This window comes from Podarcis vaucheri (assembly GCF_965113315.1).
Source record: "Podarcis vaucheri genome assembly, chromosome: 16".
Classification (NCBI taxonomy): domain Eukaryota; kingdom Metazoa; phylum Chordata; class Lepidosauria; order Squamata; family Lacertidae; genus Podarcis; species Podarcis vaucheri.
Genome location: NC_138754.1, coordinates 34,303,867 through 34,330,979, shown reverse-complemented (window position 1 = coordinate 34,330,979; position 27,113 = coordinate 34,303,867). Strand labels below are relative to the sequence as shown.

Here is a 27,113-nt window from a genome sequence, read left to right as displayed (position 1 = left end):
ATGCTGCTTCATTTGAGCAAATGGGGTAGAGGTCCACCAGCCACCATGTGCCTTCAGCCAGCTCTCCCGCCTGCCTTCTCACTTAAAACCAATCCAGGGGCTGGCAATGCCTGTCAGCTTCTTCTTCTTTGGTCTCAACATTGCCCTTCTATTCTAGAACAGAACAAGGAAGAGCATGGGGCTAGAACTACCATTAGTTGGCTCCACATCTCCTGGGTTCTGGCTCCACCTACTGTTGGGCTCCCAGCCTTCTACCTTACCAGTCTCCGTGGTTACCAACCAACACTTATCTGGAGGGTACCATATAGGTTGGCCTTGGTGTAGGGGAATTCTCTAACCCAAAGCCTTAGTGGAGGGCAGGGGGCAGGTCTTGGTTCGAGCTCCTACATCTCCCAGCTGTCTTATATGTTCTCACAAATCTCCACAAAAAACTTGCAATACCTTGAGAAGCAGAGTTTCAGACAAGGGATATTCCTATCCTTGGCTGGGGATGTCAGGGGTTGAACCTAGAACCTTCTGAGTGCAAAACAGATGTTCTACCACTGAGCCACAGCCCTTCCCTGTTCTGGAGCAGCTTAAACTTATTTTTAAGCAAAGTAAATAGGATGCTAACCACCAGGGAGTTTCCCTGAAGGAAGAAAAACACACTCATTCACTTCTCCTGACACCCCATTAATCCTTCTTTTGCGTATCAGTTAGGGGCTGCGTAGCCAACTTGTTCTTCTGCGAAAGCAGACATGAATTGTCCTTACAGGCAGAACACACACACACATTCTGATGACTTGGACTAGACATTTATTTGCAGAGTATGACATGAAAGATGATGAATTAGGAATACGCATCATAAACAGCCCAGTCCCAATCCCGCTCTGAATAATCCTGATGAGAAATCTGGATCCCATTTATTGGATGAAATACATCACACTTCCTGATTGCCACCTAAAGATAAGCACGCACATCCCGCTACAGAGGAACGCCAGAAGAGACTTGTTGGGTCAGACCAAGGATTCATCTGGTCCAGTATCTTGCTTGCCATCATTGACAACCACATGCTTCTAGGAACCCCACAAGCAGAGTCTAAAGGACACTTGCCTTCGATGTAGTGATGGGCACAAACTCAGAACTTGCTCCCACAAAAGGCAGGGATGGCCACCAACTTGGATGGCTTTAAAAGGGGACTAGACACATTCATATTTGACTGTCTACTAGTCACCACAGTGCTGAGAGACCCCTGTTCCCCCTCACAGGGCTACAGTTCCCAGAGTGGTTTTACAATCAATCCCTCTTCTCAGGGAACTTTGGGAATTGTTGCTCTGGGAGTTGGCTAGAGGGTCTCTCAACAACCTTAATGAACTATGCTTCCCAGAAGGCTTTGTGAAGAAGCCATGGCTATTTAAAGTGGTACAATACTTCTTCAAATGTACAGTGCAGGTGGGGTCTATGTTCAGCTATGGAGAGGTACCCTGACATCAAGCAATAAGTGGCACCCGCCCTGTGGAATGCCCTCCCACCAGATGTCAAAGAGAACAACAACTACCAGACTTTTGAAGACATCTGAAGGCAGCCCTGTTTAGGGAAGCTTTTAATGTTTAACAGACCACTGTATTTTAATACTTTGTTGGAAGCCTCCCAGAGTGGCTGGAGAAACCCAACCAGATGGGTGGGGTATAAATAAATTATTATTATTATTATTATTATTATTATTATTATTATTATTATTATTATTATTACTGTGGAAATCGGAGTACTGGGGGGGGGGGGCGAGGGTCTCCTAACCAGTTTCCTCACCTTTAAAAAACTTTTTCTGGGGAAAGCCATGGCTGTGAGCATCCTTGAAGCTTTCCATCCCCTTCTGCTCTGAGCCACAATATAAATATTGTCTGACAGCACAGCATGCCACAAGGCCACCCAACTTGCCTTCCCAAGCTGCTGCCAATCAAAGAATGCCAACTGTTAAGCGGTAGCAGAGTCAGTTTACGACAAGCGTGCTACCCAGGTATAAGGCGACGACAGGCATTTTACAACTCATCCTTTAAAAAAAAAGTGACTTCAGTTGTAGGAAATATATTTTTACAACCCTTTCAATATGTTTTATGTCCACCTCAACATATTTAGTTCCTTCAGCCTCTGGAGTCTCAGTCTGGAGACTGGAGATTGTCAAATAAGCCACAAAGCTGTGGCCCAGCAATGGGAAATTCATTCATAATTTCTTCTGAAATCACACTACCTGTGATTTAGTCTAAACCAGTACAGGTGCCCCACAAGACGAATGCCTCGCAAGACAGAAAACGCGCTAGACAAAAGAGTTTTCCGTTTTGGAGGTGCTTTGCAAAACGAATTTCCTATGGGCTTGCTTCGCAAGACGACAATGTCTTGCCAATTCCTGCTGGTTTTTTCCCCTTCCCCCCTTTTTCTAAGCCGCTAAGCTGCTTATCAGCTGATCCGATCAGCAGGTAAGCCACTAAAAGCCTCTAAAAGCCTCTAATAGCGCTAATAGCGCTAATCCGCTAATCCTTCAATGGGCTTGCTTCGCAAGACGAAAAAACCCGCTAGACGAAGAGAATCACAGAACGGATTCTTTTCGTCTTGCGAGGCACCACTGTACATAGATTTCATAGAGTTGGAAGGGGGCCACAAGGGTCATCTAATCTAACCCCCTGTGATGCAGGAATCTTTCACCCAATATGGCACTTGAACCCACAATCCTGAGATGAAGAGTCTCATTCTTTACCGACTGAGCTACTTAGGGGTTGAACATCTCTGATTCAAATCTGACACAAGCTCATGAGCCTGCCTTAAGGAAACAATTTCAATCTCAGCTTTGCCACCCTGTTCCACCTGCAATATGGGATTTGAAATATTGCCCTACTTACATCCCTGCTCAGCTTTTTAAACGCTCTTTCCTCCCCTCCTGGGAGGGGTGATCCCCGGTTCTTTCTTGTCAGGTACTGCAAGGTTCTCAGGTAGGCCCCTTCAGGGGTGGAGGAAGGGGGGAAGGTGGGGGCAGGTCGCCCTGGGTGTCACCACTGAGGAGGGTGACACAATAGTGGGTAGCACTCACCGCAGCAGCGTGCCCGAGCCACATGTCTCTCCTTGGAGTGACGCGGTGGCTTGGGTGCCCACAGCATAGCTGTCAACCGTCCCTTATTTGGCGGGAAAGTACCTTATCCCAGCGCTGTGTTCCGCTGCTGTCCCTTATTGATGATGTCCCTTAAATTTTCCGGGTTTCAAAGGAAGCAGCCCCTCTCCCTCCCTCCCTGCCGGCCAGGGAGGAGGGAGGCTCCAACTGTGTTGCTTGGCTGCATTGCTCACCCAATAAGGAGTCTAAGAACGACTGGGGGGTGGAACTTGCATGCCTTGTGCTGATCAAATCGGCTGCATTGCCTGGGGACTCGCCTTTGCTCAGCGCTTCCCAGCGGAGAGGTGACGGTGGTTTCCCTTGCTGCATCCCCTTTGCCGGGTTGCTGCGCTGTGGGAACCACCGCTTGAGGCTTCGTTTGGCTGCTGGCTTTCTGCCTTTGGCTCGGAGGGGCTCAGAAGCTGAACATACCTGTGCTCTGAAAATCCCTTATTTTGGCTGCTGATCCCTTATTTTCGAGGCTGCTGGTCCCTTATTTTCAAATCTGTAAGTTGACAGCTATGGCCCACAGGCTCCACGCTGCCCCAAACGGTCTGCCCTCCGCTTCCCCCTCAGCTGTAGGGCAGCTGTGTGGGAAGAGGCAGGCAGGCTCCTTGAAGGCCCTGCAAAACATCCTGCCCTGGCTTGCCCTGCCCTGTGGGTGGCTGGCCCTGCCCCTGGGCACAGGGCACAAACACCACCCCAGGCACCCGATCGGCTTGCTCCACCACTGGGCCCCTTAAGGACCTCTTTTACCTATGAAGAGGCTTAGAGGAAGATACCTGAGAGCCTCACTTAGAGAAAGAGCAGGCAGCATTTTTCATACTCCAAAAAGAAGGACTGATTGCTAAACCACTCTGAAAATTATGAGAGGAACAGGATTCTTATGGGGAAACCCATGGCTATTTAAAGTGATACAATGCAGATTTAAATGTTTAGTGCAGATGGGGCCTAACGTAGCAAACCATGTTATGCAACCCATTAACTTTAGTAGCCATTGGCGACTTGGTGGAACACTCTGTCACAAGAAACCAGGGCCCTGCGGGACTTGACATCTTTCCGCAGGGCCTGCAAGATGGAGCTGTTCCGCCTGGCCTTTGGTTTGGACTCAGTCTGACCCTTATGTTTCCCTCCCCTTATGGTTTCGATCTATGGGCTACTATTAAAATGAGGCTGCATTTTAAATTATATTTTAACTTGTATTTTAAATTGGGATTTTTTTATTGTAATTTTACTGGTGTTAGCCACCCTGAGCCTGGCTCTGGCCAGGGAGGGCGGGGTATAAATAATTATTGTTATTATTGTTATTATTGTTATTATTATGCATGGGACTAGTAAGGAGGAAGGGGACACACATACAGGCACCTGCCCAAATCAAGGCCTGGCTGAGAGCCCTGAAAAGGCAAAACCTAATGTGACACCCCAGAGGACAGGATCACACTTCAAAATGACCTTGACAGATTAGAGAACTGGGCCAAAACAAACAAGATGAACTTTAACAGGGAGAAATGTAAAGTATTGCACTTGGGCAAAAAAAATGAGAGGCACAAATACAAGATGGGTGACACCTGGCTTGAGAGCAGTACATGTGAAAAGGATCTAGGAGTCTTGGTTGACCACAAACTTGACATGAGCCAACAGTGTGATGCGGCAGCTAAAAAAGCCAATGCAATTCTAGGCTGCATCAATAGGAGTATAGCATCTAGATCAAGGGAAGTAATAGTGCCACTGTATTCTGCTCTGGTCAGACCTCACCTGGAGTACTGTGTCCAGTTCTGGGCACCACAGTTCAAGAAGGACACTGACAAACTGGAACGTGTCCAGAGGAAGGCAACCAAAATGGTCAAAGGCCTGGAAACGATGCCTTATGAGGAACGGCTAAGGGAGCTGGGCATGTTTAGCCTGGAGAAGAGGAGGCTAAGGGGTGATATGATAGCCATGTTCAAATATATAAAAGGATGTCACATAGAGGAGGGAGAAAGGTTGTTTTCTGCTGTTCCGGAGAAGCAGACACGGAGCAATGGATCCAAACTACAAGAAAGAAGATTCCACCTAAACATTAGGAAGAACTTCCTGACAGTAAGAGCTGTTTGACAGTGGAATTTGCTGCCAAGGAGTGTGGTGGAGTCTCCTACTTTGGAGGTCTTTAAGCAGAGGCTTGACAACCATATGTCAGGTGTGCTCTGATGGTGTTTCCTGCTTGGCAGGGGGTTGGACTCGATGGCCCTTGTGGTCTCTTCCAACTCTATGATTCGATGATTCTATGATTCTCCAGATGTTAGATGAGCTTCACTGCTGAAACAACATCTGTCTTTGGTCCACATTCCAGTACAAAAGCCCTCCTGAACTGGGGAAATGGAACAGTAATGCAGAGGTGTGGCAGACATTTAGCACCATACATTACCTCCCCGTAAGTGATGGTATTGTTGTAAATTCTCATCTCAGGATAGACATTCTCCAAGTACCACTTAAAACTTCGGCACTGAAGACGTTGCCGCAGCGCAATTCTTTCGGAAACATCCCCAAAGTCAACTCCGGGGTTCTGCAAAACAAAAAAACCCACAGGCCAACAGGAGCGTATAAACACAGAAATCCTATTAGGCCATTTTCCAGTCAATTTCATTATTTGAAAAATGCTCATTGTTCATTTTGTTTACAAGAGGATTTCTCCCTGTCTCTCTCTCTCAAACTCCCCCCCCCCCCTTGCCGTGTAAGTAGCTACTCAGTCTACAACTGTCCTTGAGAACAGGGAATAAATATTAATGAACCTTTGGTAACAGAAAAGAAGATGATCGGAAGTGGGGTGGAGGAGAATGTCAAAGTTTGGCTACCACAGCATTCAATTTACTGTCTGCAGTCAAGAAACAAGCAGGCAAAGCTTTACAGAATTAGGTGAAGGAAAGATGCCAGCTTGTTAAAAGAATGCCTTGTAAACAGATTTGTACTGAGTTTAAAATACGCATGTATATACCTGCATATGTATGCTCCAGTAAGCATATGGCGTTCCCATGTGAGATCATGCTCCCTCAATTCATTTCAGGGGAGAGAGCCACTCTTTTTGACCTGTATGCATCGTGATAACCCCTCCATTGCAATGAATGGGGGAAATCCTGGATGAGGGGCTCTAGGGCTGGATCTACATTGCTTTGTAAAAACGCTAGTAAAGGCTATTAAAAAAATTATAGTGCACAGCTCTCAATGCAATTTCCCATTGTCAGAAGGTTGCTCTGCAGCGCCCTCTGGTGTCATGTTTTTATAATGCATTTTTAATGTTATAACCGCCCAGTGTAGATTCGCCCCAGGTGTGTCTTGGAGGTTCTGCACATTGAATCATGAAGCATCACAAAGGGGAAAGGAGATACTTGGGAGGGAGGGTTTCAGCCCTTCCTAGTCCAATATCTCCATTTGCCCCATTATTTATTTGTTGTTGTTGTTGTGCCATTAATAATTAATTAATTAAATTTGTATACTGCCCTATACCCTATACCTGTAGATCTCAGGTTGCTTCACAACATAAAATCACAATATAAGAAACAGAAAAATACATAATATGTCCTCTGTCATAAGGTCTTTGGGCAGGTTACAGCAATTTAAAAAGTTCAATATTAAAAACAGTGTAAAACAAATTACAGTCAAAGCAATAGAGTGGAGCCTGAAAAAATATATCTATCTCAGGTGTCACAGGAATAGGAGTCCCACAACCTAGGAACTGCCACAGAGAATGTCCTTTTCTAGGCCACCCCCTCACAAGCTTCTGAGGGAGGTGAAACTACCAAGCGGTAGTGTGGAAGGAAAGACCACCCTCTGGTCTTTCACATATCTGAGGCCAAAGTATTGCTCACTCTTTTTCCAAATCACTCATAACCTCCATGCCTCAATTCACTCCCTGCTTGAGGACCAATGGATGGTTGAACAATTTTAAAGTATTTGAGACTTGTTTTTCACTTGTGTAGGGGTTTCTTTAGGTTGTTATTGATGGTGTTTGTCATAATTTGTTTCAGTATCTCTATTGTGCCTTATGTCACTTTGAATAATTTCCACTAATAATAATGTGCTTTAATTTTGTAGTTTTATGCTGTGAACTGCCCTTCGGATGAAGGACTACACAATCAATCAATCAATCAATCAATCAATCTGTCTCCCATTCCCTCATATTTTTCAGTTTTCTTTTCCAGCTGATCCTCAACACATTTGGCTACTGAACATAGTAATAAAGTAACTATGCTAGCAGGACTGCAAGAAGTTCTGTAAGGAGGACTTTGTGAAATATTGCAAGAAAGACTTTGAAAAGAATTATTAGTTAAGGACAATTAAAAGTAATAGAGAAATTAAGAAATGCAGAACAAGTGATAAAGAACGGGAAATCTTCAGAGGTTGTTGACAGAAGTCTAAAAATATTGTATAAGATAAGAAGTTATGTTAAATGATTGTTGGAATTTATATGCTAAAAAGTTAATATTTGTGTGTGTGTGTGTGTGTGTGAACATAGTATTAAAGACTTGGGGTATTTTTTTGTACTTTAGAGTCACCCAAGTACGCTGATACAGAACCTGCCTCTTGTTTTTCACTGCCCACATTTTGGCTATTTTTTGTCAGCGCTCACCACCTGAATTCAATATTAGAGGGAGTGATAGACGGATCAATAGACAATTTAAAAGCCACTGTGAATCCACCATTGCAAAGCAGTTGTGTTCCAAAGGAAAGGAAATGGTGGTTATTTTTGTGATGTTTAAAAACCATTTTCTTTTCTGGAAGGCTGGTTTATGTCTGATAAAGCAATGTGCCTTTATTTTTCTTTCCCTAAAGGCCTGCTTTATAGCTCATTGGAGAAAATGATCATATGAAAGTAATGGAAGAGAAGCAAAGACTGAAGGTTTTCATCACACTTAAGTGCTTGCCGCAAGGGCCATTTGTAAACATCTCAAGCCTCATTTTGGTGCAAACCTTTCCTTGGCACCTGTATGCTGAATCAGACAGGACAACGGAGGGAAAATGATTTTGCCATCACAAGAGAAAGAAGATTCACGATAAAAAAAATGTTATGGGTAAACAGATTATATTTATTAAAAGATAACAGACATGGGGATTGGCAAATTAACCAAGTAATACACACCTGGGCAGGTGAATAGCAATAAAGGGAATAGGAATTCAATCTGTCCCATCTACTGGGCAAGTTTACAGACACACACTGTAAATAGCAAGATTTGTTTAGATTCCTGCCATTGGTATGACTCAGACAGGCACAGCGTGGCTCCATTGGCCAACCTTCACCCCAATGTGCATGGCCAACCCAACCCAAATTGCCTCATATATTAACACAGGTCTTACTTAAACCTGTTCACCTGCCCGGAGAAAATGTCAATTGAGCCAGATTAAGGAAAGCCACTTCCGCCCTTCGGAGGAGGTGGAGTTGCGGGCTTCACGGCCCCACCATGCGTGCAGCGGCCCTGTGTGATTGGGAGGATTCCTGGCCGTGTCGTCCCCTGGCCAGCCAATCGGCTGGATCTGGGGGCGTGGCCTGCCCTATTTAAGGCAGGACGCAGCAGGGGATCTCCCTCTTTCCCCGCCTGCCTGCTGTTCCTGCTTTTCCCACCCTACCGCCCTATAAGGTTTTCTTTTCCTTGACCTTGCTATGACCTTGGTTGGTTGCCGTTGAGGGGCCTGGTAGGAATTTTTCCAGTTGGCAAATTGGCACCAGCCACTTGGTTTTTGCCTACCTCATAGCAAATCGTCACAACTTTCTTGGTATTGGTGGTTAGGCATTGGTATTGTTCTGTGGATGAAAGCGGGGAGGAAGCGCCATCACCTGCCCTGCATATTGAAGGGTAGTCCGATAAAGGATTCCGGGGGGCATGGCCCTGTCCGAAGCCTAGGGAGGTGAGGGCCTAAGGCACGCCCCCTATCAGTGACCCCGAGGGAGTTCCTAGTTGATGGGCATCAGCAGGACTCCCCCTACTGGTGGCTAACCCTTCCTGGACTTCAAGCGGATGGGCTGAAGTTGGATATAGTCTGTTAGAACCAATGCCTAAGCCAATACTGCTCATCACCTGTAACCAATAAAGTCATGGCCTTACTTAGCCCATTAACCTGCATTGTGTCATGTGTCATTATTTCCACTGGGGGGGGGGCTTGCCACGCAATGGCCCTCCGGTCACACAGGTGACGCCCAACAGTGTGGAGAAGACAAAAAAGAGGAGACCCAGAGCCAACCAATGACTCCCTCAAAGACTCCTACTCAGTCCCCAAAGAAAGGGCCACTAGCAGTGCCCACACTGCAAAGGGAATAGTGGTGGGTGCCAACAGAAGAAGAGAGAAGAGTGTGGGGCAGAGCTAGCTTCAGTCTCTGTCTATTGGGCAACACTGCCCACATGCTCAACCACATTCCTTCCCTGGCTAAACCATCTCTCCCCTTCTCCTGGGGAAGGAGGGTGTGGTAAATCATCACTCCCTTTATGGGGGGATGGCATTCTGAGCATGTGCAGAGTTCCTTTTCTTCACCACTGCATAAGAGCCGCTTCACATTTTACCTGACACGCCAGATACACCAAATGCTCCACACTGCTGCAGGTTTCCTTGGACTGTACATCAATCAGCCCCAGCCAGCAAGGCCAATGATCAGGGAGGCTGCAGTCCAGCAACATGGAAACCAGAGCTTGGAAAATTCATTTTTAAAAGGGAGCTAGTTCTAGTTCCACATGGCCCAAGTGATCCTTAGCAAGGGGGCAGCGGCTATGGCAATTAAAGGGCAACAGATGCAAGGATGTTGTGCAGAGAAGACTGAATATTCTCAGGTCCCTCATCAAACTACAACTTCCAGGATGTGTGTGTGTGTGTGTGTGTGTGTGTGTGTGTGTGTACCAACAACCGTCAACAACTCTACAATGTCTCTTTGAGAGCTTCTCAGCCTGCCCTTACCGTCATTGGTATGTTCCACGCCATGTAAACATGCGACTTGAAGTCGTCCATCCAGACTTCAGCAGCACGCAGTGCGTTGCGCTTTGCATAGTAGTCAATGTCGTTGTTGTAAGGTTTCTTGGTGCGCTCGATGTGGGCGACTCGGGAGCAAGGCAGCACCTCCATGCTTCCACCACACTGCCAGACCTGTGATGATGCAAAGAACAAAGGGAGGGAGGAATGAACTAAGGTGGCAAGACGGGAGCTGGCGAAGCGGCGTGGTGAAGGCAGTGGAATCTCAGCCAGGGTTTCAAATGTGGGGCTCCAGACCCTTGGCAACCACCCCAGTTCATATCTGATTCCCAGCAATATCCCTTCTCACCAGAATACATGCCTCATTAGTTCTCCTTTGCACCTCGAGTGATTTTGCCAGGCTGGATTGTGCACTTGAACGCTGATAATACAGGCAAGCCTGATGATGATGATAATAATAGTAATAATAATAGTAATACTATATTTATACCCTGCCTATCTGGGGCTGGGTTTCCCCAGCCACTCTGGGTGGCTCCCAACAGAATATTAAAAACATGATAAAACATCAGACATTAAAAACTTCCCTAAACAGGGCTACCTTCAGGTGTCTTCTAAAAGTCAGATAGTTGTTTATTTCTTTGACATCTGGTGGGAGGGCATTCCACAGGGCGGGCGCCACCACCGAGAAGGCCCTGCATGGGGGGTTGTGTTCTGGGTCATAGTGCGCTTGCATGAAATCGCATATAATTGAAAGTTCTGTCCCCACCCCTTTGAGTGATGTCTTTTATGACATTTCCGGGTCACTTCCGGGTTTGGTCCTGTGTGCGTGATTGCACACATATCGGTTGTGCCTAAAATGGAGGTTGCCTGTAAATCTTGTCTGGATGAAGGATAGAGAGGGGTTTCTGAATGTGTGTAGGAACTAACCTGGTCTACAAAGGAAAAACTCATTGCTTTGCCTACTTTCACCCTTGGCTAGTGGTGGAAAGTGGCTCCCAGGAGCTGAAAAATGTTCCCTAGTCCTGTCTCACAGAATATGAAATGAGAGCCAGTGTGACGATAGTAGTTAAGAGGGATAGTCTTTTGCAAGCTGGGCTCCAATCCACACTACACACAACGTTTCCTGGTTGTGTTCTGCGGAACAGGTTGTGGGCACATAACTGCAGCATCCTCAGGATACATCCTTTCATGCTCTTGCCAACTGTGGGAAGCCAAGTCAGGAGGACCCAATACAGCCCCACAGACCTTTCAAACTGGCACTCAGAACAGCGGCAGAGTGTATGCTGAATTTGTATCCTTAAAATGTCTGCTCTAAAGGCAAAACAGGTCACCATTTCAGAAATGTAAGGGGAAACTGTCTCCTAATAAGAAGTTAATCAAGTGTTCAATCGATCCGTCAGCTGAATGATTTAAATCTTTGAACAAGTCCTCATAAATTGGGCAAACAAGTTATTAGTGGAGTAAATCCTCAGGCACATTCCCCCCTTCTTGGACAGACTTGCTCTTCATACAGAACATGGCCAGGGCTGTCTTAAGCATATGAGGCGCCGGGGTGCAAAGATCCACCCGCCCCCCCCCAGGTTGTCCAGTCCCAGGCTCAGAGGAGAGTGGAGCCGGCCTGCTGCCTCAGCGTCTCACTGGCTTGGTCGCCCCTGAACTCGCAACACAGAGCTGACCACAGCAAAAGAGACCTCTGTGGTGCTCCGACTGATGGACAGGCTCTTCCCCGGACTCAACTCTCGGGCCCCAGACCCTCGGCCTGGTGCCCTTGAGAGCCCGACGCCTGGGTGCCCCACACCCCTAGCATGTATGGGTAAGAGGGCCCTGAACATGGCACTAGCATCCTTCAGCTACAGCAGAGCACAATGTGGAATCGCAGAGCTGCAAAAGCTTTCTTTTTCTGTTTAACTTTTTTTTTATTTAACATTTGTAATGCTGGTTACATAGTAAGGGTGAGGAGTCTGAATGGGCAATTTGGCACATCAATGGGCACATTTTGACAGGCAAGAAGAAGTATGATCAGCAGAAAAAAATCATTTTAAAAAATAATTTCATACAGAAAGCAGACATTTCAAAGCATCCAAAGAGAGTCCGTGTATAACAATAACTTGTAGTATTTCCTGACTAACTGTGGATACAACCCATTTCTGATCCACCAGGATCTGTCAGGCCCACCCAAGTAAGAAGAAACAACAACAACAAGTTGTTTAATTTCAATACCTCTTAATATCTTAAAAATGTCTTTAAGCAGTTTACAAAAAGTGAAGCAACAGCAAGCAACTTAAACAAAATATTATAAAGACACACAGTTACATATAAACATGTTACTCTAATACAAAGGTACTAATATTTATCAATCAATGTCAATTTATTTTCCTTCTGACACACACTCCCCCTCAGCCTCTGGTTTCTTACTCAGGGTCCATACAAACTCTCAGTTCACCTACCAAATCTCACAACAGTAATGAGTTCATGGAAGCAGCAGACATCAGCCTTAACCCACAGCTTTCCAAACTTTTCATGTTGGTGACACTTTTCATGTTGGTGACACACTTTTTCGACATGCATCATTCAGTTTTAGTAGCAAACAAGATGGTTAAACTAGCCCCCTTCCAGCCTAGGGAGGAGCGCGGGGAGTGTTTGCACAACACATCTACACACTGCAGCCACAACAGCATTTCACCAGGTCCCAAACTCTCCCCCTGCCAGAAACACACATCTCATTTACCAGCAAGTTCTGCACTGTGACCAGCCACCCCCATCTCCCCCTGCATCCTTCACATCTTTGGTGACAAAGAAAAACTATTTCACAAATGGCCGAACAAAATGCTACACTGCTTTTTCAAATTTATTTTGCTAAACGATATTTATTTCCCCATTGCCATTCCCTAGCAGTTGCATGCTAAATCACCAGCCCCGCAAATTTGCATTTGATTAACAAAAGACATATTGGAGGTGGTGGTGGTGGGGACATAAATCTGGACAGACGTAGGTCCAGAATTTCTGCAGCAAAAGGAATGAGCATCGGGGTGCAGAAAGAAATGGGTTCGTTTTAATAAGCTGAATGAAAAATGTCAAAAAATAAATAAATGCCAGTGCATTGGCCATGCTCCGGGTTCCGTTACAAACTTCAGAGGAGCTGATCCAAGTTTAAATGGAGAGCTTGCTAGTGTCAGGGACCAGAAGTCAGATCACTGCCTGATGGGGGTAAGAATTTGGAATGTGAAGGGGCAGGGAACATAGGAACAGCCCCAGAAGCACTCTTATCAGATGAACCTCCAGTGACCAGTGCCCTACCCCATGGGTGTAGCCAGGATTTATGTTGGGGGGGGTCAGGACACCCAACTGTCATCACCCTCTGTTTGGCTCTGTCTAGCAGATTTTGGAATGAAATGTCTCAACAACAGTTGTTTAAAATTACTTTCTTTTGACTCCAAGTGCTCGGAAAAATCTGTCAAAATCTTTCCACAATTTCTACTTTTAGTTAAGTATTTTTATTTATTTACTTGATATTTTTTTGGGGGGCAGCTGCCACCCAGTCCATGGCCCTACCCACAATTGCAGAAGCAAATTACTGGAGAAGACTGGCCCCCTTTAAGTCAACTTGAAGCACAGGTGATGTTAATAATCAGGCTGTACCCGGTCCTGCTGCTACAAAAGGGCTCAGTCATCTTATTTATTATTTCATAAAATTTATATACTGCCTTATTGTAAAAAAAACAAAACAAAACAAACAACAACTCCACATGGCTTACAAAAAGATAAAACAATCAAATCAAAAACACACACACATATATACCTGAGCCTATGATGGAGGGGTTCACAGCATTAACACCACAAGAGGGCTTTGCTTCCCCGCATAGCTGCAGCCTTGGATTCAAACAGAAATCAAACATTGCTCTGTCTCTCTCAGTTCCCAGCTTGCTGCTCTGTTTCTAGCTCACGTCACTCCAACTCTCTGCTTTCAACTCTGGCTTTGTCTTTGCAACTACCCGTGAGTTGGGGGAGGCAGCTGTATCCATTTGTCATCTTGCACAGAGCCCATTCCTTTGTTCCCTTAATAACCGATTACCTCACCAGGAAGCTGTCCTGGCTGTTCCAATACTGAGAAAGGGGCCCAGGTGTTAGGAGGGTCTTGGCCATACCTCCTACCCCCCAACTCATAACAATATGTAGCTAGGTGCAGTATTGTCTTTCTTTATTGTAGCAAGGAAAAGCTAGGAACTGCTACAAGGGGGGAGGTTCCCCCTTTTTTAAAGTGTGTGTGCATATATGTGTCCTTACTAGAAGAAGAAAGTGAGGAAGTAACTACAAGGAGCCTCTTCAAGCACAGCTGCCTGTAGCAGCTGTTGAAATGGAGAAGTCAGTACAGGCACATTGAGCCTTCATTACCCTTTCTTCATTAAGACAATAGCATGTGGATTATTTCTTATTTACAAATTAAGGACCATAGCTGATTTTATAAATATCCTGCCTATTTTAATTCTGTTTGCTGCAGTTCATGTTCACGTACTACTTCAAATGTTATATAAGGCAGATTTATTTCCCTCCCAAGATGGATGGTTATGCAATATGTTGAAACTGAAAAAGCACTAAAGCACTGTGTAAAAGGAAATGGTCCGACTCGTCTATAAATGCAAGAGACAAAATTGTTGTTTACTGAAGATAAATTCTCAGCAGACACCTGGCTTTGGCGGGGAGAGAAAGAAAATATGACTGCCATAGGGTGGAGAATGTTTTTCTTGTCGGACAAAGTGAGCGTTGCTTAGCAGTGGGCACAGATGTGCTCAATGATGCGACGTCTGTAGCCATTGATGTTTCTCCCCTGCTTTGCCCCATCTGCTGTCCTCCATTCAGGGCAAATATATAGATTGGTTGATGATGGGTTACAAGAATCCACCATGAGTTATGATCAATAAGGCCTGGAAAGGAAGCTTTTACTATATAAAACAGTGGGCAGAGAGATCTGAACCATTGATCTGGTCCCCAGTTGGTTTTTCTTTCCTGGGGCAAAATGTCTTCTGTCGTGCAGGGTATTTGATTTGTTTTAAATATGGACAGTGCACTCCCCAGTTCAGAAGTCTCAGAGCAGAGAACAATAAAGGCCATGAAACAGTGGCAGTACAGTATTTTTTCATTTTTAAAGCTAAAAAAACCAAACAAACCAGCAGGAGAGATTTAAAGAAAATACTACTGCGGACGTCCTGGCATACTCAAAAATTAAGAGCCTTTGTTTCTGCTTTTTGTTTGGGATCATAGGAAACTGCCTTATACTGAATTCAGACAATTGGTCCACCTAGTTCAGTATTGTGAATTCTGACAAAATGTCTGAAAAAGGATGCCTATGGATGTACAGCTGTTCATTCACTGGCTTCCAACCAGATCATGTGGGGTTCAATAGCGTCCTGGAAGCCTTTATGCATACAGATGAACATTGTGGTTGGAGCTGATTCTTGAAGAGGCATCTGAATAGGCAAACATTCCTCTGAACTTTCTGATCTAATTGTTTCAATTGCTCTGTTAATTGTTTTAATAGTCATACCTTTGATGGACCTGTTTTACTGCATATTTTCATTAAGGATGTTTCTGTTGTATTGTGCATATTAATTATATGTAGATACCTTATAATCGATTTTATTCTTGCAAATGTTTTAGAAGCCATTTTGCAATGCCAGTGGTATAGAAATGAAATAATAATAATAATAGGCAAGACTGATGTATGTGGTACTATTACTTCCAATAATCTGGACACTACTACTGGTTTTTAGTACCCTGGTTGCTGTAACTGAAAACTGATATTTCTCTGCCTTGTCTTTACAGATCTGTTTTCTAGATCTGTGATGTATTGTTTTGCTTTAAATCCCTCTGGTACTCTCCAGAGTGAAAGGCAGCATAGAAACTGCATAATAAAACAAATAATAAATAAAACAAGTGCAGTTGTCTTAATGTTGTTCTTCACTCAGAAGAGGTGGAAGCTATACGTGGAGCAGCCATTGGGTGATGGGTGCCACCATTAACTTCCCGGAAAATGGCGCATTTTGCCTTGGGAAGGGTTCTGAAAATTCACTTCAGATTCCGCTGAATCAATTGGCTGGCAACTCTGGGCACTGATTTATCAGGACTGTTTGATAATGTATCAGATGTTGGGCTAGCTGAGGACCAAACACTGTGCCAGTGGGGAGAGCAATTTCTGCTGTTAACTCCCAATATAAATATTGTCTGTCAGGGAACTGACATCGGAGGAAAGGGAAGTGGTAAGGCTCCCAGAGACTGGGAGAGAGTCAACAGCCAAAGCAGGGACCAGCAGGGGGAGCGCGGGGTCTCTGGAGGAGGATCTCAGTAATGCTGAGAGAGACGCAGCAGCCCAGGCAGGAAGCAGCAGGGGAGAGAAAGGGGTGAGAGACACTTCGAGCGAAAATAGCGGGGAGGTGTCAGAAGCAACTGCAGGGAGACCCATGCTGCGCCGGAAGCTGCCACGTCGTGAGTCCAGGAGACGCGTTTCCGTTAAGGAACTTCTTTGCTGGAAGCGCTTCCGCAGACAGCCACTGTCAGACTCTACTAGTGACTAGAGCAGACATGTCTGAGGAGCTCTGTCACACACAGAGGTTTGTGGGGTCGCACAAACTCTGAAGGGGCACAATTTTAAGCACAAGCAGCTAACCATCCCCTGACAGCAGTCTGACAGTCTCTGTACGCTGCCTGTGCAGGAGAAAGCATCATGAGCAACCCAGTCGGAACCGGAGACGCAGGGGTTGGAGCTGGTCCAAGCTTGGAAGAAAGGTATCAAGCTCTGGAGGTCCAACTTGCGCTGCAGACGGCGAGGCTCGAGGAGAGAAGGGCTCAGGATGCTGACAAAAAGGGGAGAACCACTCAGTTCCCCAGAAAGGTACCAGGATTGGTGCAGAAGTTTGGGGGGGACCCCAAGGATTACCATGCCTTTAGGACTGAGATGCAATATGCTCTGAATGTGCAGTTTGATGAGTTCCCTGATGAGGAATCGCGAGTTGCGTTCGTAATTGGGCATCTTGAGAAGGGGGCGCGGGACTGGGTTCGACCCCTGATGGCAACGCACAATAATATCCTAAAGGACACTATGAAATTCTTTCGTGCAATGGATATCATGTTTTCCAGCGATATTGAGGAAGGGTTGGTACGCAGACAGCTAATGGCTTGCAAGCAGGGAAGCAGATCTGTCCGTGAGTACTGGACTGAATTTACCATGCTGATTCACAGATTGGGGTGGGATTTATCGGCGGCACCCATTCAGATGCTATTTGAAGAAGGTCTTTCTTCAGCTGTGAAAGACGAGCTGGCCAGGAGCCCCAGGGCGGGGTCCATGGATCAGCTGACCAAATCTGCGCTGACCATTGGAGCGCGCCAGGAGGCAAGAGCCTTGGAGAGGCGGGAAGGGAGAGGGGAACGTTGGAAGGAGTTACGCATTCCAGACATTCCTGAGCCAGCTTTCCCGCCGGCAGAGCCGATGGAAATCGGAACAGCCCGCGCGCGCGCAGTTTCAAAGCCCAGTGAGGGGGCGAAGAAGGAGGGAAAGGGAGCCCGGAAATGCTATCTCTGCCAACAGCCAGGCCACTTTGCCAGAGTCTGCCCCCAGAGGAAGGAATGGCAAGGGATGGTGGGAGCTGTTGAGGGGGAAGAGCAGGGAGAAACGGAGCAGGTAAAAGCCAACGCCTGGTTGCCAGCAGGGCACTGCAGCCAGGCCAAAGAGCAGTGAAAGTGCCCCTTCCCCAAGTGCCAGTGCCAGAAGCTCCTCGACCTGCTCTAGTGATTGAAGTGTCGCTAGAGCTGCAAAATGGACACCCCCTAAAAATAAAGGCGCTGTTGGACTCAGGCAGCTCCTGCAATTTCATGAGCAAGGAGTTTGCTGCTGAACACCAGATACAGACTATCCCTTTAAGCAACCCCCTGCAGGTGACCACGATTGATGGCAGGGAACTGTTGGGAGGAGGCGTCAGCTTGCAGACCGTCCCAATGATAATGAGGGTGGCAAGGCACACAGAACTGATAGCGTTTAATGTGGCCACCTTGGGAGGCGCTCCCATTATTTTGGGAATGAGCTGGCTAGCCCTACATGATCCGCTGGTGGGCTGGCATCAAAGAGTGGTTTCCTTCGGTTCCGCACACTGCTTAGAACACTGCAGGGCGGAAAAGGGGTCAGCAGGGGCCCAAGCCACCCTAGCAGGGACGGAAGTGATGGAGAAGGGGAAGGTGCCACCACAGTATGCTGATCTCAGCGACGTGTTCAGCGAGAAGGAAGCGGACCAACTACCCCCGCATAGGCCCTTTGATTGCCAGATCAATTTACTCCCTGGAGCACAGCTTCCTGTAGGCAAGTTGTATGCCATGTCAGACAGGGAGATGCAGGAGTTGCGAGCGTTCATTGACAAGAACCTGAAGAGAGGCTTCATCAGAGAGTCCAAGGCAGCGGGGGGTAGCCCAGTGTTTTTTGTGGATAAAAAAAACACGGACAAGCCGAGGCTGGTATGTGACTTTCGGGCCCTAAATGCAGTGACAGAGCCGGCGGCTTTTCCTATGCCCAGGATTGATGATATTTTGACCAGGGTGCGAAAAGGAAAGATTTTTACAAAGCTGGACCTAAGGGGGGCGTACAACCTGATACGTATAAGGAAAGGGGATGAATGGAAGACCACCATGTTCCCCCCTTTGGGGGCATTTGAATACCTCGTTATGCCTTTTGGATTACAAACAGGCTCCGCGTGTTTTCAAGCCTTTATGAACCATGTACTGGGGCCTTTGCTCTACAAGAATTGCGTGGCCTTCTTAGATGACGTGTTGGTGTATTCGGAGAATGAGGAGCAACATGTGAGAGACGTCAGAGAAGTGTTGAGCAGGCTGCAAGCCAACAGACTGTGGGTGAAACTGGAAAAGTGTCAGTTTCATACCAAGGAGGTGGAATTCCTGGGGTACTGCTTGTCAGACAAGGGGTTGGCCATGGACCCCGGCAAGGTTCAAGCGGTGCTGGAATGGAAAACACCCAAGACCAAGAAGGATGTGCAGAGGTTCCTAGGGTTTGGAAACTTTTATCGTAAGTTCATCCGAAACTTCGCCCACCTGACGGCGCCCATCACGGACTGTCTCAGCAGCAAAAAGAAGTTTGTTTGGACGGGGGAGGCGGAGCGAGCGTTTGAGGAACTGAAAAGGGCCTTCGCCTCTGACGAACAACTTCTACATGTGGATTTACAAAAAAAGCTGAGGGTCGAAACAGACGCTTCGGACAGAGCCATAGGGGCGGTGCTTCTTCTGCAGCCGGGGAAGGAGGGGTCAGAGTGGCGACCGTGTGCCTTCTTTTCGCGAAAGCTGAACAAATCTGAGAGAAACTACACGGTGCACGACCGGGAACTTCTTGCGATTTATGAGGCCTTCCGGAGATGGAGGCATCTACTAATTGGTGCACAACAGAAGGTGCAAGTGTGCACGGACCATAAGAATCTAGAGTATTGGAGAACTGCGCGAGTGCTCAACCAAAGGCAGTTGAGATGGGCCCAGGAGTTCTCCAAATTTAACTTTGAGATTTGTTACGTACCAGGCCCGGAGAACGTTAGGGCGGACGCTCTCTCACGCAAACCTGAATATTTGGAGGGAGAGGGTGCACCCGAAGAGACCCATGTTATTCCCGAGGACCGCTGGGTGTGTGGGGCGGCTTTGGTGGGGCAAAGGGAACTGGTAGAGGGAACGGTGCAGGATGAATACGCCCAGGACAAACTCAGGGGTCTCAGGAGGGAGGGAGACAAACCCGGGGGTTTTGAGGAGAGAAACGGGGCGTTGTACTACAAGGGAGCGTTATACATACCTGAAGGGGAATTGAGGGAAAAGGTACTCAAGCAACTGCACGATAGCCCCACAGCAGGGCATTTTGGGCAACACAAAACCATGTGGCTGGTTACCAGGGAATTCTGGTGGCCCAAGGTCAGGGAAGATGTGCGTGAATATGTGAGAGGGTGTGACCGATGTCAACGAGCCAAGGGGGAGAGGCGGGCACCGGCAGGTTTATTAGAACCACTACCCACGCCGGAAAGACCATGGGAGGCAGTGGCAATAGATTTTATGACTGATCTGCCCAGGTCCAAAGGGAAGACAGCCATTATGGTTGTGGTAGACCTGTTAACCAAGATGGCCCACTTTATAGCCTGCTCACATGCGGTCACAGCAGAAGAAACCGCTAAATTGTTTGTGGAAAATGTGTTTAGGTTGCATGGTGCCCCCTTGAGGGTGGTTTCGGACCGAGGGAAACAATTTACTTCCAGGTTCTGGAGGAAGCTCATGAGCTTATTGCATGTAGAGGTGAATTTTTCCACTGCCCGTCATCCAGAAACCAATGGGCAGGCGGAAAGAGCTAATGGTGTCCTCCAGCAATATTTGAGGTGTTATGTGAATGACAGAGAGAATGATTGGGTGGAGAAGCTGGCGTTGGCAGAATTTGCCTATAACAATGCAGAGAACGTGTCCACGGGGATGAGCCCTTTTTTGGCCAATCACGGGTGTCATCCCCGAGCCTTCCCAGGGGGGGAGGGGGAGAACTGGAGCGTTCCTGCCGCAGAACAGTTCGTTGAAGAAATGGAAGCGATCCATCGCCAGCTCCAACTTAATTTAAACAGGGCGAAGGAGGAATATAAGAGGCAGGCAGACAAAACCAGAAGGGAAGGGGAAAGCATTAGGGTGGGGGACCAGGTGTGGCTGTCCACCCAAGGGTTACCATTTAAAGGAGGTTGTAAGAAGTTAAGACCCAAAAGACTGGGCCCATTTGAAGTCACGCAACAGGTCAACCCAGTGGCTTTCAGACTCCGGTTACCGAACCACATGAAGTTGCACCCAGTGTTCCACAGATCATTGCTGTCACCGTATATAGGGGACAGAGAGGGGAGGGTCAATAGGGGACCAGCTATGGAAGAAAAAGAACACAGCTACCATGTAGCGGGGATTCTCGATTCCAGGTGGAGGGGAGAGCAAGTAGAGTATTTGGTAATGTGGGAAGGGGAGCCGGAGTCGGAAAACACCTGGGTCAGGGCAGAGGAGGTAGATGACGAGGTTTTGATTGAAACTTTTCATCAGAGATTCCCTAGAAAACCCCAGCCAGTGGCGAGGTTCCGGAGGGAATACTTCGCCACCACCGACGACGAAGAAGAGTTGGAGGGGTTCGCTGATTCCGAGGTGGAGGAGGATTCAGCGAGTCGGAACGAAGACCGATGGAGGGAATTGTTCGAGACGTCTGAAGATGAAGAGGATTCTTTTAGGGGTTTCAGCTCCTCACCGCCCAGAGGAGAAAGTAGGGGCGGGGGAGAGGGGGGCCCTGGAGGGGAGGTGGATGTCAGGGAACTGACATCGGAGGAAAGGGAAGTGGTAAGGCTCCCAGAGACTGGGAGAGAGTCAACAGCCAAAGCAGGGACCAGCAGGGGGAGCGCGGGGTCTCTGGAGGAGGATCTCAGTAATGCTGAGAGAGACGCAGCAGCCCAGGCAGGAAGCAGCAGGGGAGAGAAAGGGGTGAGAGACACTTCGAGCGAAAATAGCGGGGAGGTGTCAGAAGCAACTGCAGGGAGACCCATGCTGCGCCGGAAGCTGCCACGTCGTGAGTCCAGGAGACGCGTTTCCGTTAAGGAACTTCTTTGCTGGAAGCGCTTCCGCAGACAGCCACTGTCAGACTCTACTAGTGACTAGAGCAGACATGTCTGAGGAGCTCTGTCACACACAGAGGTTTGTGGGGTCGCACAAACTCTGAAGGGGCACAATTTTAAGCACAAGCAGCTAACCATCCCCTGACATTGTCCTTTTGATGTCAATAAACAAACCTGATGATGGTGGTGGTAGAAACATGAGTGTTGTTGCATTACCTGAACCATGCAGCTGCTAATTAGCCCAATCAACTTGGCAAAGCTTGACTCTTAACAGAGTTGCAGGCAGATCAAGCAACCCTCTGCTGCACACAGTCACCCCAGTGCAGGATTATAGCTTTGAGCAATACTGTTTTCAATTTATAGCATTGTGGCTCTGAAAGGTTAGCTTTGGACCATACCTGCGAGCTTGAGATAGGATGTCTTATATTTCCACTACATGGTACTGGGTTTAATTTTCCCTGGCAGCACATTTCCAATAGCCTAAGGAGACTTCTGCTTTGGGTTTTCTTCAAACTGAATATGCAAATTGTAGGCACAGAGCAAGAAGTGTATTGCATTCAGAAGGGATGGACAATTCCTCTTCTGGGTTTCAGTTCGCTATTTATTGGCCCCTGAAACAGAACATCCCACTCTTCTCCCTTCCCTTTCCCCATTTATCTCCTTCAGATGTCGCTCAACAGTTTGTCAAAACTATTTCTGGTTTGGCAGAAACCTACTTATTTGTTTTTGGAGAGCTGCTGCCGGTGAGGACTTCTTTTCCCCTGGTGTCTCAAGGTAGGGCTGGGGAAACACACAGAACCGCAGCCCGTCAGAGTCTACAGTCAGTCAATGTCAACAATACTGGGCTAGATGAACCAATAGCCTAGATCAGCCTTTCTCAATCTTGGGTTCCCAGATGTTGCTGGACTACAACTCCCATCATACATAGTCAGCAGGGGCAGCAGTCAGGGATGTTGGGAGTGGTAGCCCAACAACACATGGGAATTCAATATCAATGTAAATCCTGAAATCAGTTATCAATGCCAGTGCTTTATGTAAAACTCTGTCTGGAACTATGTAAATTCTCTAATACTCATGGAATGTGACACACCTTGACCTGTCTGACCCATTGTATCCCCACTTGGAATCTTATGTATTTCTGACATTTCTCCATCATGACCCTGATGTTTGCAAGGCAGGGGATGTCCCTCTTCTGCACACATAAATGCGCATCTTTAAAAGACTATGCATACCTTTCCCCAGCATTCCTTTTTCTTCACTTGCAGGGAGATTGAGCCTTAGTTGTGACCAATAAAGAGACAATCAAAGGCTTAAGAACTCGCTTTGCTTTTTCTTTGCCTGTCTGCCTTATCCTTTTTTCCTTTGCTCTGACAGAGGAACCTAGTAACCATTTAGTTGAGTACCTCAGAGGGGGCACAGACATAAGCTAGGCCTCCCTTGTTCTGGTAACATTGTCCAACAACATTTGGAAACCCAAGTTTGAGAAAGGCTGGTCTTGATGGACCAAGGCAGCTTCCTGTTAGGGGGAGGGCCATCGTTCCATGGTAGATCACACGCCTTGCATATGGAAGGTCCCAGGTTTGATATCCAGCATCTCCAGGTAGGACTATGAGACACCCTAGTCTGAAATCCTGGAGAACTACTGACAGTCAGGGTAGACAATATTGAGTGAGATGGGCCCAATGGTTTGACTTGGCATGTGGGTTTCCTATGTTCTTATGAATGGGCAGAGTTCAAAAGACCTTCATCCCAACTCTCATGTTCATGTTTAAATCTACCTGATTAGGGATCCCACGTCTTTCATCCACTCACAAATGGAACTCTCTGCCCCCAAGAGGCTTTGATAATAAAATAGGCTATGTGGATGGATATGCAAACTCATTTAGATGTATGCTGCTTGCACAACTTATCTCTTACACCACCCTTCATGGAGGCTCCTCCCTCCCTTTTATTCTATTCTTGTTTGAAACAAAAGAACCCACCAAGCAATTATAATTGCTTCTTGTGAATTCCTGGAATATCCTCTGTTGAGAGAGGGCATCAAACAGGCTGTGTTGCAAAGCTGAATATAGCTCGCATGAATCAAAACGAGAAATAGAAGAAGGAAATAACCATTTCTTAAAAAACTCTCCAGGCTCCAGAAGTGCCTCCGTATGTTTGCTTTCGAGATAATGGGAAAAGGTCCTGGCTGGTGTCTGACGAGATGCGATACTGACCCAAAGAATTGCATGCATTTAAGCTGGAATGGGGAAGCAGCATGCAAAAAGCATTCGTACTCTTGTGAATTTTGTTCATCTTGGAAGGAGCAAAAGTGTGAACATTCAGCACACAGACATTTGCCACGTGATTTCTTTTATATATATATAATGTTCTCATGAAAATTTGCCAAGCATCTTTCAGTTTATGATCATAAAGATGTGACATGGGAGAAATTGCATAAAATTAAATGCAAACTTAGAAGCATAGGGTCAACTAGTCCAATCCGCTGCAATGCAGGAATCTCAGCTAAAACATCCCTGACAGATGGCCACCCAACCTCTGCTTAAATGCCTCATGTCCAGCACCTTCTGAGGGAGTCCATTCCACTGCTGAACAGCTGCTACCTGATTCAGACTTCCTGAAAGAATACCCAAATTGAAATGCAGCTAGCTTTGGAAAAATTGCACTACTCTGAATTTTGTTCTGACAGGTCTACAACCCCAAAATACAGAAAAGCAGACATTGGGGAAAAGCAGTGTCCAAACCACGAAAAGCTGAAATCTCACATCTGCAGTCTGTGGTCCTTATGATACCTGCATTTTTTAAGATGGATTTTGGAGGTGAAGAGACCTGATTTGTGCTGCCATCATTAGCAACTCCTGTTTAGTGATTGCCAGTGCTTTTTCCTCTAGCAGGAACTCACTGGAATTCAGTTCCGGCACCTCTCAGGTGGGCACCCTTGCCATTATAAGAGAACAAAGGTGAGGCCTGGCACCTCTTTTTTCTAGAAAAATAGCACTCGTTGATTGCTGCTTTGTGTCTTTAATGGATTGTGGTTTTATTGCATTTTTTGGTATTCTTCTCTGTTTGCTTTGCTGTGGTATATAAATCATCTAAAATAAATAAATATGACAATGTTGTTGCTCCAAACCTGCCATATTCATGTAATATTTTAACACATATGTCAGACCATCTGCAGTAGTTCCACTAATATTTGAGAAATCTGCAGGCAAGGATGGAGGAGAAATTTGATGCCGCAAGCATATAAAGCTGAATCTATCACTTGGGTACATACAATTGAAGAAGGTGGGGGAAAATAACATACAAAGATGCATTGTAAAAGGTAAAATCCCTTGCAAAAATGTGTACATTGGTCAAAACTGCATATAAAAATTCCATTCTGTGTTTGTAAAGAATTTGATATCAGGCAAGCACCATTATTGAACTCTTTTCAGCGCCTCCTAAAAACATTCTTGTTAAGACCAGCCTACCCAGATGTTTAGAAAGTTGAGGTAATTTAAACCTGTTTTAGTGTTTTAACATTTGTTTGCTTTAAAGCATTGTTGTGATTTTTCTTGATTTTCTTGTTTTATCTATCATAAACTGCTTTGAGGTTTTACAATCAAGTGGTATATATATATATATATATATATATGTTTAGGAGAAATTCACACTTAAGAGTGCTGGCGAATTTTCATGAGGATTCTTGCCCCCAACATAGGTATAGGTATAGATTCAGGTATAGGTATAAGTATAGGTATAGCTGCAAATGTGGAGGACAAAAGATTGGGAAAATGAGAAAGTGAGGGAACTGAAAGGACAGATCCTTCCATCTTTATCTGCAGGTGACCAAGAGACTGCTACAGAAGAACAACAAACATAGCTCTAGAACTGCTGTATGTAACACATGGTGTAGATGTTGCTTAGGGAAGTGGTCTTCAGTTCCCAGACTCTATCATGGCACCCATTTTCACATATTCAATTCTGATTTATACTTAGGTAAAGGTAAAGGGACCCCTGACCATTAGGTCCAGTTGTGGCCGACTCTGGGGTTGTGGCGCTCATCTCACTTTATTGGCTGAGAGAGCTGGCGTTTTGTCAGCAGACAGCTTCCGGGTCATGTGGCCAGCATGACTAAGCTGCTTCTGGCGAACCAGAGCAGCGCACGGAAACGTCGTTTACCTTCCTGCCGGAGCGATACCTATTTATCTACTTGCACTTTTGATGTGCTTTCGAACCGCTATACTTAGTAGCACTAATAAAGCACATTATTAATCCCATAATAGCAATTCACAGAGCAACAGACATTTAGCATAAGTTTACCAGATTTTTTTCAATGAATCCAGGGACACTTTTCAGCTTCAGTAGGAATGATAGGATTTTGTCAGGGGACTGATGTGTAAATCCGGGGACTGTCCCCGGGAAACGGGGACCTCTGGTAACCTTAATTTAGCATGACTACTGAAGGAAAACCAATGATATTTTATTTTGGGACTCAAGATGCAAAACCAAGCTACCCACTGCAGAAGCCACTTCCATCCTGGAAGGCAAATTCATGCATGTGACTAACAACACAAACCCAAACATGTCTACTCAGAAGTAAGCCCCAATGGATTCAATGGCACTTACTCCCAGGTAAGTGGATGTGGGGGGGGAGACTAGGAATTGTTGGGACTGGCATAAATCAGGGGTTCCCAACGTTCATGGTATGTTGAACCACAAGTGCAAATTTACTCGGTGGGCAAATTTACCCATCAATTCATTTCCACGGGAGTTTTGGGCCTTGGGCCTTTGTCAGCAAGGCAAGGTGAGTAAACTGCCTTGGGCAGCTGGATCCACAGGGGTGGCAGATCTGGCCTCCAAGGAATGTGTCACCTACTGCTGCTGCCACTGTGGCAGCGATGGCTGTGACACACTCCTTGAAGCCTGGCTCTGCCAATGCAGCAACAGCCACATCTACAGTGGCCTCTTGGTGAATGGGAGGCACTGCTGCCTTCTTCCACCCCTAGGGAGGAGGTGGTAGGAGCTGCCCCCTGGGGTCTCCTGGGCTCTGCTCTCACCCAGCGCGATTCAGAGCAAGCCCAGTTCCCTTCCACAATGGCCTATGATTCTCACTTCAGCTGTTGGGTAAGGCTGATTTGATTCATCTCCTTGTTGCCGATGTAGATTGTCACTCACCCCTTGCTCCCTGGTGGGCAGAGGGGTACCATTTTGTGGTTTACTTCAAGTGCTAAAACACCTTGGGCCAGCCCTGTTTGGCAGCCATCTCTTTCATGGTTTTTAACTAGCCACTTCTTGAGATATCCAAGCAAAAATTTACTTAACGCACAAACTAATGTGGAGTTTGTTGAATTATTTATAGTTCTTACAGAGTTAGTCACAGTTTTGTTTATGGGAACCATCTGATTGCACAATATTGTTTCATGAGCTATAAAAATTATTCT

At 46.4% G+C, this 27,113-nt stretch overlaps 1 protein-coding gene across 2 annotated transcripts in view; it reads right to left on the bottom strand.

Annotated features, from left to right (window-relative positions):
• GALNT9 (polypeptide N-acetylgalactosaminyltransferase 9) overlaps positions 1-27,113 on the bottom strand; it is a 204,534-nt gene that overhangs the window by 18,942 nt on the left and 158,479 nt on the right. For both annotated transcript variants that reach the window (XM_082203220.1, XM_082203221.1), the window contains 2 exons: positions 10,034-10,219; positions 5,523-5,660 (listed from right to left, as the gene is read on the bottom strand). In XM_082203220.1, the coding sequence (XP_082059346.1) occupies positions 5,523-5,660; positions 10,034-10,219 (324 nt within the window). The remainder of the gene's footprint in view (positions 1-5,522; positions 5,661-10,033; positions 10,220-27,113) is intronic.